This window comes from Balaenoptera ricei, chromosome 1, assembly GCF_028023285.1.
Source record: "Balaenoptera ricei isolate mBalRic1 chromosome 1, mBalRic1.hap2, whole genome shotgun sequence".
NCBI classification, from domain to species: domain Eukaryota; kingdom Metazoa; phylum Chordata; class Mammalia; order Artiodactyla; family Balaenopteridae; genus Balaenoptera; species Balaenoptera ricei.
The window spans coordinates 117,656,202-117,670,627 of NC_082639.1; the positions used below are offsets into that span (position 1 = coordinate 117,656,202).

The following is a 14,426-nucleotide window of genomic DNA, read 5'->3' on the forward strand; positions in this document are numbered from 1 at the left end:
TGGGAAGGAAATCCAAAAAAGAGGGAATATATGTATATGTATAGCTGATTCATTTTGCTGTACAGTAGGAACTAACACAACATTGTAAAGCAACTATACTCCAATAAAAATTAATTTTAAAATAAAAAGCAATTCAATATAGAAAGGACAGTCTTTTCAACAAATGGTGCTGGAACAATTGGACAACCATATATTATGGATATAAGGCTCTTGTGGATTAAATGTATTATGTATATGTTCTCCCACTACATGGCTTGCCTTTTTACTATTATAATGGTTTCTTTTGATTAAAAGAACTTCTTAATTTTGCTGTACTATACTCTAAGCCTTCATTTTCTCATCTGTAAACTAGGCATTATGGTAGTATTTCACTCACAGGGCTGCTATGAAGAATAAATTTAAAAATGCAGGTACTCCTGGTACTTAACAAAGCTCAATAGATATTATTATTATCCCCAGTGCCACCTTTTTGTTCTCCGTATAACCTTCTATTTCCTTCCATGTTCTCTATTCTGAACCTCTGAAAGGTCACATGGTATAACAGAAAAAGCTGGCCATATGGAGAAAATTGAGATGACTCATTCTCAATCTCATGACCCCACCTACTTAAAATCCCAGCAGGGGAAGAGATATAAGAGGGTGACTACAAGAGGGAAGTGGGTTCATTTTAGTGACTGACATCCAAAGAGCAATATGCTTGCTTCCCCAGCACGCTTCGCCTTCATCTTTCTCCTCTGCCAGCTCACAGGTGAGTCCAGCAAGATCCTCCTGTTTTACTGACTGCCTACCTCACCCTGCATGTAGCTCCAGACTCCTGGCTCCACTCTGGGCCTCTGGCTCAACTTAGGAGGCTCTGCTCCCTCATCTAATATTGCTTTTTATATCCTGTGGTCTCTGGCTCACAGAGGGCAGGAAGAGACTGGAGGGAGAGGAGAAGGAATGACTTTGGGAGTTGACTGTCCTTCTGACTGTCCCAGGGAAGGAAGGGCTGAAAGAAGTGGTGTTGGGTATCAGAAAAACCTGTGTCCTAATCTGGATTCTGCCATGAAATAGATGAAGAATGTCATCTTCCTCGGACCTCAGCCCTCCCTCATTTTGAGGGTAATTTTTAAAACAAAATGAGATGGTACAGGTGTATATTTATTTACTTAGAAATATATATTTAAAATAGTTTAATTTAAATATATTTATAACATTTATACATATACTTCTATGTTTTATATTTATGTAAATATAAATATGTATTATTTAGAAAAATATTTTAAATTATTATGCATTTAACAATCATACTGATGGCAGAGAACCTTTGAATTTTCTCTCTTAACCCAAGTAACCCAATCAGTCTCTACTTAGAAAACCAACTCATAGGTAGGCACTTTATATTTAATGCCATGAAGGGCTGAGGACTTTTCTATGCCTGTCACAGGTATTCTAGTCTTTCAAGATGTTACTATCTTCAGGGCTCTCAGAAAGGACCAGGAACCCCATAAGTTAGGAATATCTCTCTGGTCATCAAACTCATGGAGAACCACCATGAGGTCTCCCTCTGAGGATCTGGTGTGGCTGGTTCATTTATGTGTGCCCCAGGCCTGCCAGAAGAGACCTGCCCAAGCCCTCATAGTAAGTCAGGGCTCCCAATCCTTTCCTCCCTGCAACCTGGCCTCTTGAACTGTTCAGCATCAACAGACTCTCACCCTCCGTGAGTTCGTTAAAAGTTTGCAATTTTAGGAAGCACCTGGTCCTGGAACTGACCCTTACTTTAAAAACCACTCCCTGAACGGAAATGGTGATCAGAAGTGGAACTTGGGGATGGTGAAATGGGGGAGGACATGGCAGGACTTTTCAAAACCCAGGTGCCCACCTGAAACATGACCTGGGGCAGCAAGGTGCAAGTTGCAAGTGTGCACCCTGCTCCAGGAGGCTGTGATATACCTTCCGTGACTGAAAGAACAATCTGAGATTGTCGTAGAGCCTCCAGTGGGCAGGACTGTGAAAGCAGTGCTGGCCCTGGAGAAGAACTCCTGGGTTTGACTTAGTAGCTATATTATTGTGGATAAGTTTCTTAGCCTTTGAACCTCGGTCTTTACAAGTATGTAACAGAAAATGAAACTTAACTTGCAAATTATTGTGATGTTTTAAATAAGATATCAAATGCAAAACAATATAATAATAATCACCATTTATTAAGCTCCTGTTACGTCCAAGGCATTTTTCATACAATCTCCTCACAAGTCTATAAGATAGATATTATTATCCCCAAAATAGGCTCTGAGAGGTCAAGTGTCTTAGGCAAGATTACACAGCTATTAAGAGGTAGAACAGAGACTGAGTTTCCGAAGCTAGTGCTCATTTCATCACACCAGACTAACGGCCTAATATTGTACCCTCAGAAAAAGTGCTCAATAAATGTGTATTTGAGATGAATCTTCCCCAGAGATTCCTTCCCTCTCCAGGTACATGAGGCCAAGGTAGGCACTGGAAATGCCCAAGAAGTGTAGGAAACTCCATTTCCAGGATGTGAAAGCACCAAACAAAAATCACCCTGGCCAAATTCAAAGGGACCAAGGAAGAACTCTTGCCGCCTCAGTATTCTCATCTGGAAAATGGGCACAATTTTATGATGATTATAGGATACAGTAAGGTTGAGGAGACAGTTTATAAAAGGAAATCAGAAAAAGTGGGTGAGGAGGTATTGGGGAGGTGTTGAAAAAGACCAGAAAAGACAAACAAGAGGAGCGTTTCGGAGATGAGTGAGGGGCAGAACAGTAGGAAACTTGAATATGAATGTTGCAGGTTAGAACTGGAGTGTTGGAAAAGGTAGTTGGTGAATTGGGAGGCTTGCCAGCCTCTGTTCTATGTACATCTTACATGGTACTGATTGTGAATGCCCTTTCCAAGTACATTAATTAAGGGGAATTTGGGTAAAGAGCAGTAATTTCCAAAGTCGTTTTTTTCTTTTTTAAGCAGTGGTTTCCTTTTATAAAAAGAAAACTTACACAGAAACAAACAACTCTGATGCATAGAATTGAAGCCTCCCTGATGGAGGGGGGAGTTCCATAGCCTCCACTCCATCCCTTACCCCCTTGACCTCCATCTAAGCTCCCAAGAAATACACTGAGGCACTGCCACAGACCTCAAAGGTAGCAGGGGCACAGCTTGGGAAACCTTGCCTTAGGAGCCCTTGTTACTAATCCTGACCTTCCACTCACTTGGCACACATCACTATAACCTTCAGAGCACCAGGCTCTTCATCTATAAAATAGGATTGGACTAAGTAGTCCCTAAAATTCCTCCTAGCTTTGAGATGCTCTGGTCCTTGGTTTCCATGGTGAGGGTGGCATGACACGCTGGTGCATTCTGATAGAGGCACCCAGTACTGGAAGAGGTGCTCGGGGACTGGGCTGGCAAGCAGGAGGTGGGCTTTGCACACTCTGCTATGCCGAGGTCTTCCTCCTACGTCACCATCCCTTGATTCTGGCTGTACTGATGGTGTCCCTTCCTCCTAATTTGGCTCCCTCCCTCCACTCAACACATGAGCCTTGGGGGAACAGGTTAAGGGGAGGAGGTGACAGCCAAAAGGAAAGGCAGGTGGCAAAAGGGAAGAGCTGTTGTCCGTTCTTGTTATGAAGAGCATCTTAGGGCTGAATCTCCTGGTGCCAAAAATACCTGAGACTTGGCCAGGGCAGAAAGCAAAGGGTCTCCTGTCCCAGCTCCCTCAACCTCCAAAAGTAGGTTGGTGGGGATGCTTGCCATAGGAATTATCTCCCTGCGTGGTGATTGGACTTATCTTTTGCTGTGAATTAGCCAGTGACTGATGTATAGGCGTTAGGGTCCAGACCACCTTCTAAGAAGCTTACCTTACTGAGAAGCCATCCAAAGAAGTTTTGGGAAATCTCACTTTTAGCTATTCTTGCAGAAATGAGACCAAAAAGTGGGAAGCTTTCTCAAAGCCTGTCCCTTATAGCACTACTGCCTGTCGTTCCCTCTTGCCTCCCACCGTGTCTCAGACTGCTCTGTACTTCTCAAAATGTTTTCACATCTGTATTCACCCTTCATCCTTCCCTAAATCCTGGTGAATAAAGGTTATTCTTTTTCTCCTATGAGAGGTGAGAACACTGAAATTCAAAGTGGTAGTGGGAGGTAGCAGCGGAAAGAATGCAGGCCTCTAGAGGAGATGGGGGAACGCACTAGCTTCTCATGTCACATCTGCCACTTTCCAGTTTGGGGCCTTGGGAAAGTCACTCAGCATCTTGGAGCCCCAATGTCTTCATCTATAAAGTGCAGCTTAACGTTTATCACATGGAGTTGACTTGAGGATCAAGAACGAGAATACCCATTAAACCAAGTATTCATTGCTGGAGTTATTATTACAGAGGAACCAGAATGGAACCCAGGTCTCCTGACCCCCAGTTAGGCCAGACCTCTAACTTTTTTACACTGCTGCATGTTGCCTGGGAGAAGAGGCCATCTCCACCCGTCCCTGGATGAGACTCCAGACCCCATCACCAGGTGATCTGGAACCTAATGCCTGTAGATCAATGATCCGCTAACTCACAGCAAAATGGTATGTCCAGTCACCACCCAGGGGAATAGCTCCTCATGGGGAATATAAAGTGGAAAATGAAGTGACATTCATGGTGGAATTTCAGAGGGTAGGTGTGAGAAAGAGTTGAAGCCTTCCTCAGGGAAGGGCTTTGAACTAGGATTTATGGGTCTTAAATAAGGTTTAGATGGACACAGAAAAGGATAAAACACCAATAAAAGCGTGAGTTAGGACATAAACTGGGGATAAGCTGAAGGAGGAGCCCTGACTGCTTGTCTGGTGGTAGTAAGTGGGTGGCAGTCCAAGGCTTCATATCTTCCCACAGCATCAACTTTTGCTGCCCTAGGAACAAAAGCCCTGGGCTTCTCTCAGATACAATCAACCTGGGACATGTGATACCCCTGAACTAATTACTATGCAGAGGAAGGCTACCACTTGAGTTGAGTTACCAAACCATATGGTTGCTAAAAAATGAGGAAGGAGTGAAATGTATACAGAGGAGGCAAGTTACAACATTCACCACATTAATCCAGGTGGGAGGGTAGATGAGTCTCATGGGGCCCAATCCTCCCTGGCCTTGTAGATAGGTGCTAGTAGCTACTCATTCTCTAGGGCCTTCTGATCACACAGGTCATGTTACATCCCCCACCCCCATCATGTGTTCCCTAAGTACTGTCATTTCCCCTTTCACAGCATATGTTGTTACTTATTTAATGACTCTCTCCCAACTCCATGAGTGCAAGGATCATGACTATCTTGCTCCCCAGTTATACCCTCAGCTCCTACAGAGTGCCAGGCACAAGTATGGAACTAAACAAATTCTTGTTAAAGGAAGGAATGACTGAATGAGCAGAGCATGACTTACCTAGACATGGTAAAACCCTATAGGGTCACACACCACAGGTGGAGAAGCCATCAGAGAAAGGGGAGCTTCAGTTCAGTCTTAGAAGCTGAGAAGAGAAGTGTCTTGTTTCTGGATCCCCTTTCACAGTCAACTGGGAAGAGGAAACAAAACTGCTTAGGACTTAACCAACCCAGCCCCCTAACGTCTGAGCTCATATTTAGGGAATGGCATGGAACTACTTTCTTCTTTTATGACTCTTCTCCTCACCCTGAAGATACAATAAAGATAGAACAATATCCTCCATCTAGGTTCATGTTGGCAATTTGCACTGTATTGTCCTCCAATTTCACTCTAACAAGGAACAATGTATTTGGAGATATTTTCTTATATCTCCACACAATTAACATTTCTTAAAATGTACCCTAGGAAGATAGCACCATGTTTACAAAGATGTGAAAAGAACAATTAATTATTCATGGCTTAAGTGCACGCACACATGCTAAAACACTAAAGCCACATCCTTACAATTTTGTCACCTCCTTGACATATACATGTCCCCCAAACCTCACATGCAAATTAAAATACTCAAAGATGCCCTAATCCAAGAATTGCACCTACTTGTGGGCAAGTGATATCCAATCTTTATTTGACTGCAAAATATTCACCCCTTCCATCTCATGGTTGAAGTAAAAGAATGAATACATTAATTGATAAATCAAAAATTCAAATAAAACTGGTCTTGTCTATAACATTTACTGGAAATGTTTTGACACCCCATGAGATGATCAAAGAGAGAGTAATGAGAAACCATCCTCCCTTAGTATTAGAAAAGCAGGGAGGGCAGCTTTTTGGAAACTCAGCTTACTTAACAGGATGACTTGATAAAGGCTTGAGTGATCCAAAGTATATATGCATATATATAAATTATAGGGGACAAATGTTTGAAAACAGGAATCAGCTCCTAAAAGGAATTTACTCAGGAAGAGAAACCAGTACTTTTAGAGATAAATTTAGCAAAAAATTTGGTCAAGATCCAAGACCTGTTATCAAGGGGCTAGGTCAACATTTGGTAACACCAGATTCCCTTAATCTGGGGGCACTGGTAGAGCAGCTTGTACTTGAAGGAAGGTCACCAAAGGACTTGAATGGTAAATCGGGATTCCATGAGACCCCAGGGCTTCAGATTTGACACCTGAGCCCTTGAGGGAACTGAAGAAGGGGACTAATGGAAAGGGCTGGAGCTGGCACAAATGCCAAGGGACCCTCAAATTGAGCCATAGAGGAAAGAGTCCAGGCTCCAGGGCTGCAGTGACACTGGGTTAAATCCTGAAATTATCAGCTGCTAGCTTTGTGCCCTTGGAAAAGCTACTTAGGTTTTTTTGAATCTCAGGTTTGTTTTTTTTAAATCAAATCCAGTTAACAAACTTTTGCTGTAAAGGGCCAAATACTAAAATTTTAAGCTTTGCAGGCAGTATGATCTCTGTCACAACTATCCAACTCAGCCTTTGTAGTGGAAAAGCAGCCATAGACAATGTGCAATGGAAAGAACATGGCTGTGTTCCAATAAAACTTTATTTTCAAAAACAGGGGGCAGGCCAGGTTTGGCCCATGAGCTATTTATTAGGTTGCTGCTCAGTTGACCACTTCTGGAAGCTTTTCCAGCAGACATTCTTAACTGTTTTTCACCTGGAGCCACAAAATCAGTGATGGTTGTTTGCAAGTCATGCTTTCTGAGGTGAATTAAGATTGCAGTGAAACAGAAATTTGGGAGGCAGGGAGCAGTAAAGCCCTACTACAATTCCTGATAGTTCAGGGTAAACATCACAAGGTAGCCTGGGCATATTCCAGAGCTCCCAGTCACTCACCCTTTTCCTTTCCACTCAAGGAAGGATATTGGAATTCAAGTGAATGAGAACCTCATTTGGGGATGATCTTGAATTCACTTCCATCTACCATAAAATAGAAAGATAAATCATCCTCAAACTTCTAAGCTACCACTATCTTTAAAAACTTAGAGCTTGCCTCCTGGTGCCCTGGTTTGTGCTTGAGAACTTCTGCCCCAGGTCAGATAGACTGCTACCTTCTTCATCTGCAACACAATCAGCTCTCCCAGGAGCAATCTGGGAGTCCTAAATGGAGCTTGGACAGTAACCTTCCCACTTGTCACCCCACAGGAACTTGTCAAGGATGCAGCCGACGTCATGGTCTACCTCAGAGCTTGGTCTTTTCAGCCAGAGATCTCTGGGAATGGGGTGGGTTCGCCTGTAGTCACCCCTTTCAGGCAGAGAGTTCTGACCTCAGTGCCTTTGTGTGAGTGAGGTTCCAAAGGGTTTCCCAGGACTGGTTGGGTTAGACTGAGAGGGTTTCTTGGGACCTTTCCGGGACCTAAAGGGAGTGAGTAATTGGTGGCAAGGGCAGGAACTCAGGTTTATTTTATGGTTCTCTGTTTCTGCAGGGCCAGCAGCCTCTGGAGTACTGAAGAAGCTAGTTGGTGCCCTTGGTGGGTCTGTGACTTTCCCACTGAATCTCTCAGTAGATCCAATTGACAGCATTATCTGGGTCTTCAACACAACCACTCTCGTCACCATACAGCCAAAGTTGGCAGACAAAAAAGCCGTTATCATAGTGACCCAACATCGTAACAAGGAAAGGGTGAATTTCCCACATGAAGGCTACTCCCTGAGGCTCAGCAAACTGAAGAAGAATGACTCAGGTGTCTACCGTGTGGAGATATACAGCTCAACCCTCCAGGATCCCCTCACCCAGGAGTATGAGCTGCGTGTCTATGGTGAGCAGAATCAGTTCCAAAGGTGGATGACTGCCTTCTTAAAATGGTGAACTCCCTGATATTGGAGCTGTTCAAACAAAGGCTGGATAAACCCTTGGCAATAAAGTGGAAGAGGGAACTCGTGCGTGGATGAAGTAGATATAGTCAACCCTTGAAGTCCCCTCTTAGAGATTCTGTAAGAAGGACTGTGGTGGAGCAGATAGGCGTTATGAGAAGTGACAATCACGCAGGTCAAATGTTGGCTTCTCTACTTACTAGTTACATGGCCTTAGACAAATTACTTGATCTCTTTGAAACTTCATTTCCATATCTGTAATGGGGAGTAAAGTGATACCTATCTTAGAAAGATTATCAGGTATAACTATCAATCACACCTCTTCCCCTGAATATTCTAACCAAATGAGAAATAGACACAAGAATTAGAAAGGAAGATAAAAATATCAGCTTTGTTTTTTCTGGTAAAGCTGGATAATAAAAATACTTTCTCCCAAGTCTAGACTTTGGTGCCTATTCAGGGAAAATGAACTTATGAAACAATTACTCAACCAGCTACAAGAATAGCTGCCTCTCTCACTGAGCTGCAATATCAGGGACACCAGGAGATGGGCCTGCAGGTTTGCTTGTAGGAGGTAGACCATGCACCTTAATCCAGATGTGTCCTCCATATAGACATAGTTGAAAAGAATGGAAGACATGCATTCTGCAGGCAAACTAGTGGGGTGGGGGGGTGGGGGGAGAGCAAACCACATTTACACAACAATCATAACAGCTCAAATATGTAAATAGAGAAATGTAGTTGAGGGATGTCAGACTCACCATCTCAGCAATGAAACAATTGCTCATCCTCTGAAAGAATGAGCACAAGGTAGAGAGGGGAACCAGAAGTGTTGCTCCAATACCTTTGTTCTCTCCTAGAGAGTAAAGTGAGTCTCTTCAAGGAAGCCTGAGGACAGGGGAATAGGGAGCCTCCAAAAAAGATAAAACTAATGAACATCTAAAATGCTTTTAACACAGTGCTTGCCATATGTCTGTGCTTAGTAAATGGCAGCTCATTCTTGTTGCACTGTAAATATTTCTACTACTATTGTTGTTGTTTTATGGCTGTGGGCAATCTGACCTAGATAGTTCTCTTCCCCAGATAAGAATGAGAATTCTGCTCTGAACTACTGTTTCCTCTCCACTCTGTAGCACACCAGGGAGATTCAGGTCCAAGGTTTACAAGAATAATGCAGAAAAAAGGAGGGCTATGGGCATAGTTTCCACACTTGGTTGTCTATTTCTCTTTTACAGAGCACCTGTCAAAGCCCAAAGTCATCATAGGTCTGCAGAACAATAAGAATGGCACATGTGTAACCAATCTGACATGTTCCATGGAACAGGGAGGAGAGGATGTAACTTACAGCTGGAAGTCCCTGGGACAGGCGACCAATGAGTCTCATAGTGGCTCCATCCTCCCCATATCCTGGAGGCAGGAGAAAAGGGACATGACCTTCATCTGCATGGCCAGAAACCCCATCAGCAGCAATTCCTCAAACCCCATCTTTGCCTGGAACCTCTGTGAAGGTGACTGTCTCTCTTCTCTCTCCAGGAGCCACTGGTCTTAGGACCTATATCTTCTTCAGCTCCTGGTCCCCCATGGGAACAAGCCCTTTCTGAAAACTGGAAGCCCTGGGGAAGTCATCAGACTGGGAGGAAGGTTACAATTGCTCCAAAAGTTGGGTCATTTTCCCTAGCTGACTCTTCTCCTTGCCCTGTGCCTCCATCCATTCTCTCTTTAAAGGTGCTGCTGGTGGCCTGGCTACCTCTGTGATCCTCAAACTCCTGTTGTCACTCATCCTGCTCTGTTTCATTGCACTGGTGCTAATTATTTTGATCATACGAAGAGAAAGAAGAAAAGGTACAGCATAAACTATTTTTGTCTTCACCCTCAATCATGCATTTTCTCCCTCATTCATTCAACAGTATGTTGGATTGTGTGCCAAGCTTGGTGCTAGGCACTAAGGATGCAGAAATGAAGAAGCCATCATCTCTGCCCTAAAGGACAGCACCATCCATCTGTACTCCTTAGTTCTGGAGTGGAGAGAATACCTGAGCCCTTAACTTCTCTCCTAAGGCCAGGGTTCTCCTAGTTCCTTCTCCAGTGCCTGCCCTTCTCCTTCCCCCCAGAGGGACTTACTAGTGTATCCCTCCTGCTGACACAGGTCACACACTGCTGACTCTGCTCCCCTGACTGGGAGGCCATGGCCTCCAACTCTGAGGTCCACAAACCAGCACCGTCCGTTCAGCCCATCCCTGTCAGAGCCCCCAATCCATCCCTGTTCTCTCCATTGGATCAACTCCAGAGACTTCTCTCTACTCCCCACCTCAGTCTAGATACATTACTCCTGGAGAAGCCTTTCTCTGTCTTTCTCCAGGCTGTACCCCATGCTCTGTGTCCCTAAACCCTGCTGATTTGTCTTCTCGGGTTCCCACTGATACTGTCCACTCAGGGTATTGGGGAGGGACCTAAGCGCTGGTTGGGTATGAACTGCAGACTTTGAGATATTCTCTCCCTCCTGGAAACACTGTAAAAGCATTTCTGATCTCCTCTGCTTCCTCTTTTGGTTGCCTTTGTCCAGAAATTGGGAAGTGAAGTGATGAGGGTGACCAGTTCATCTTGGGGTTCCTGGGTTTAGCACTGAAAGTCTCATGTCCTGGAAAACCCTTGAGTTACAGGGAAATCAAGATGGTTGGCCACCCTAAGTGGGTCATCCAGATGGTGGGCCAATGAGGGTGGCCAGTGGAAGGAGGAGCCAGCTCTGATTCTCTCCCATCTTGGTTTCAGAGTTCATTGAAGAGAAGAAGGGACTGAACCTTCATCCAGAAACTCTTAACTACTCCCCCGCTTTTGAAGAGACCTCGGAGTATGACATAATCTCTTACTTTAATGTGAGTTCTTTCCCATCTTTCCTGGGGCCTGATTCTCCTCTCTGAGGCCCTCCTTGTTTTACTTGAGATTTTTTCATGGATTTGGGCAACATGGGAAATGAAAATGTATAACCCTTTAAACCCAATGTACCTGTGTCTCCCCCAAGTATTTATGGATTCTCTCTTGTGCAGGAACTGGTGGCCCCTGGAGCATCTGGTTCTGACCTAGCCAGTAACGTTCACACTGTGATCTACGGGATCACTCCTTCCCCTCCACTGTTCAAAATGGCCACTCAACAGACCCAATTCCTTTTGCATAGGATGGCGGGTAGAGAAATGTGACTTTGACATGATGTTTGAGTTATGGTGTCAGAAAACTGGCTTTAGAGATGCCATTTCCTCTGAGGCAACTCAAGGAACCATCAGGAGGGGGCTCAGAGGGTCCATGGTGGCTCTGGGCCCTCACTCAAGGCTTCCCAAGTGTGGGTCGCCAAGCTGCAGTGAATGAACACAAGGTTAATTCAAAGAAAACTCTTTGAAAAGAAAATCTTAAGACTAAGGTTTAAAGAAATACAAATAACAAGAGACAATTTGGAGACAGGAACTACGTAGACAGCTTCAAAATGTCCACTGGCAAAAATCATTGCAGCCAAGGCTAGGCTTGCTCCTTAGAGGTCATAGTGTCCTTTCCACATTGGCCCACTTAATGAAGAAATAAAAGCACTTTGGAGCTTCAAAAATCTTAGTTTTGGGCTTCCCTGGTGGCGCAGTGGTTGAGAATCTGCCTGCCAATGCAGGGGACACGGGTTCGAGCCCTGGTCTGGGAAGATCCCACATGCCGCGGAGAAACTAGGCCCGTGAGCCACAACTACTGAGCCTGCGCGTCTGGGGCCTATGCTCCGCAACAAGAGAGGCCGCGATCGTGAGAGGCCCGCGCACCGCACCGCGATGAAGAGTGGCCCCCGCTTGCCGCAACTAGAGAAAGCCCTCGCACAGAAACGAAGACCCAACACAGCCAAAAATTAATTAATTAATTAATTAACTTAAAAAAAAATCTTAGTTTTACTCCAGCCTTCAGTGTCTCCTGATCAGGATGCATCTTCTTACACTTATCCACAACTTTTCCAAGAGGAGATATTATGTTTCCTCTTCGAAGTTGTTGGTGTCCTGAGAGCTCCTTCCTTCCTCACAGGGGCGACCTCTTTGTGCTTCACTCAGCCCGGCTTCTGTCAAAATTGATCACTTTATCACCATCCTCCCTCTTCCCCTGCTCAAGACACATTCCCTGGAGACCACAAGACTGTCCAGTGACTGTCCAGTGAAATAAATTTCACTGACCCAGGATATTTTTCTCCAGCCTGGAAGGAGCTTTTGTTATTGCTGTCGTTGTTTTGTTTTGTTTTGTCCCTTTAGTCATCATTTCTGATTTGCTCCATAAGCTCTTTTGACTGATGGAAAAGTTTATTTCCAACATTGACAATATGATTTCAAATTATCCTTTAATCACCTTAGGAGGCTCATAGCTCATAGGACTTAATATATCTTATATATTTATTAAGTAATTTAAACAAGATACAGTTTTAAAATAATGCAATTTCTTCTTTTTTAAAATTTATTTATTTTTGGCTGCATTGGGTCCTCGTTGCTGTGCGTGGGCTTTCTCTAGTTGTGGTGAGCGGGGGCTACTCTTCGTTGTGGTTCGCGGTCTTCTCGTTGTAGTGACTTCACTTGTTGAGGAGCACGGGTTCTAGGCACGTGGGTTTCAGTAGTTGCGGCTTGCGGGCTCTAGAGCACAGGCTCAGTAGTCGTGGTGCACGGGCTTAGTTGCTCTGTGGCATGTGGAATCTTCCCGGACCAGGGCTCAAACCCACGTCTCCTGCATTGGCAGGCAGATTCTTAACCACTGCACTACCAAGGAAGCCCACAATTGCTTCTTGAAAAATGTCATTAATAATTACAATAGCAGTCACTGACAAGAGCACTTCCCACTCCCCCATTCTGGCTCCAGAACCCTCTCTTCTCTCTTACCCTCTCCTCCCACCTCTGTTTTCCCTTCTCTGGATTCTGGTTGTCTCTTTGGCCTTGTCTATGTGACCCAGGGGGTTGGTGATGATTTCTTTTGTTTGTTTTTTGTTTTTTAACAGAGCACTATACCAGAGGAAAATGCAGTAAATACACTTTATTCCACTGTGAAAATACCCGCAAAGGTAAGAAGCTTTAGAGCTGAGTTTTATCTTAGCTGTCCCATCCTTCTTCCTTTTTCAAGTTTAGCTAGAATTTCTTGGGCCCCAGGGATCTCATTTTCCCTGTTACTAAAAGGCACACCAGGATACCCATTCCCTTTGCTTAAGGTTACACAAGTATGTGGGGAATAGAAGAGAATTGTGTTTTAAGAGTGAAAATGGGGGTAATGTGGAACAAATAGAGTAGGAGAGAGGTTCCAGGCGGGATCAATAGGGAAAATCAGCAGGATCCTGACTGAGGGCATGGGAAAAGTTCCATGGCTTAGGCTGTGCCTGGGAGAAAGGGATGGCTGGGGAGACAACTCCGGCTTGTTTCTGAGCCACTAGCAAACTGGAGGCAGGAGAGTGTTCCTCTTCTTTTCCATGGTCTAGCTATGTTACATGTGATTTGCAACTTCTCCCCAGTCAAGCTACTAACGTAGTAAGCTTTTAAAGCTTATTCCTTCACAGATCACGCTTGGCAGAAGCAGGGATACCTTCCTGTCTCCTCTCCCAACCACATCAGAAAAATGAGGATGGGTAAAACACTTTGCCTAGTAATAGGAAAGGTTGGTTTGGATAGATTATTAGAAGGAAAGTTGAGTTCATTAAGCATTCAACAAGATAAATGTGGGTTAGGCTTGAGGAGTAGTTTTTCTAAAGTCAAAATGATTAAACAATGGGAGCAAGCATAGCGAGAGGTTTGGGTTGGGTACCCTTGGCAATGAAGAGTGTCTGGGATGGTGGGGTCTCCTGGGGGGGGGTCCATAGTTCTGCTCCTCTCCAGTGTTCTGCATCCTTATGTCTGCCCAGCAGGTGGAGAAATCCCACTCACTGCCCACGTTGCCAGACACACCAAGGCAATTTACCCATGAGAATGTCATCTAAGCAGCCATGTGTTCCAAAGAAAATGGTCAAAAGAATTCACTGACTTGACCAAAAACATCAAGGAAGAATGAAGGACACTGACTTCCTTCCAGAATAAAGTATCCCTTAGGCTCCTTCAGACTTAAGAGTTCCTAATCCGGGAATTTCCTGGTGGTCCAGTGGTTAGGGCTCTGTGCTTTCACTGCTGAGGGCCGGGGTTCAATCCCCGGTTGGGGAACTAAAATCCCACAAGCA

General features: G+C 44.5%; 1 protein-coding gene across 1 annotated transcript; it reads left to right on the plus strand.

Annotated features, from left to right (window-relative positions):
• The first annotated feature begins 693 nt into the window (after positions 1-693).
• Positions 694-14,192, plus strand: SLAMF7 (SLAM family member 7). Its single transcript, XM_059902812.1, has 7 exons — positions 694-748; positions 7,843-8,175; positions 9,466-9,738; positions 9,956-10,072; positions 11,000-11,103; positions 13,227-13,289; positions 14,121-14,192. The coding sequence occupies exons 1-7, from the start codon at positions 694-696 to the stop codon at positions 14,190-14,192; spliced, it is 1,017 nt and encodes a 338-aa protein (XP_059758795.1).
• Positions 14,193-14,426: the final 234 nt, after the last annotated feature.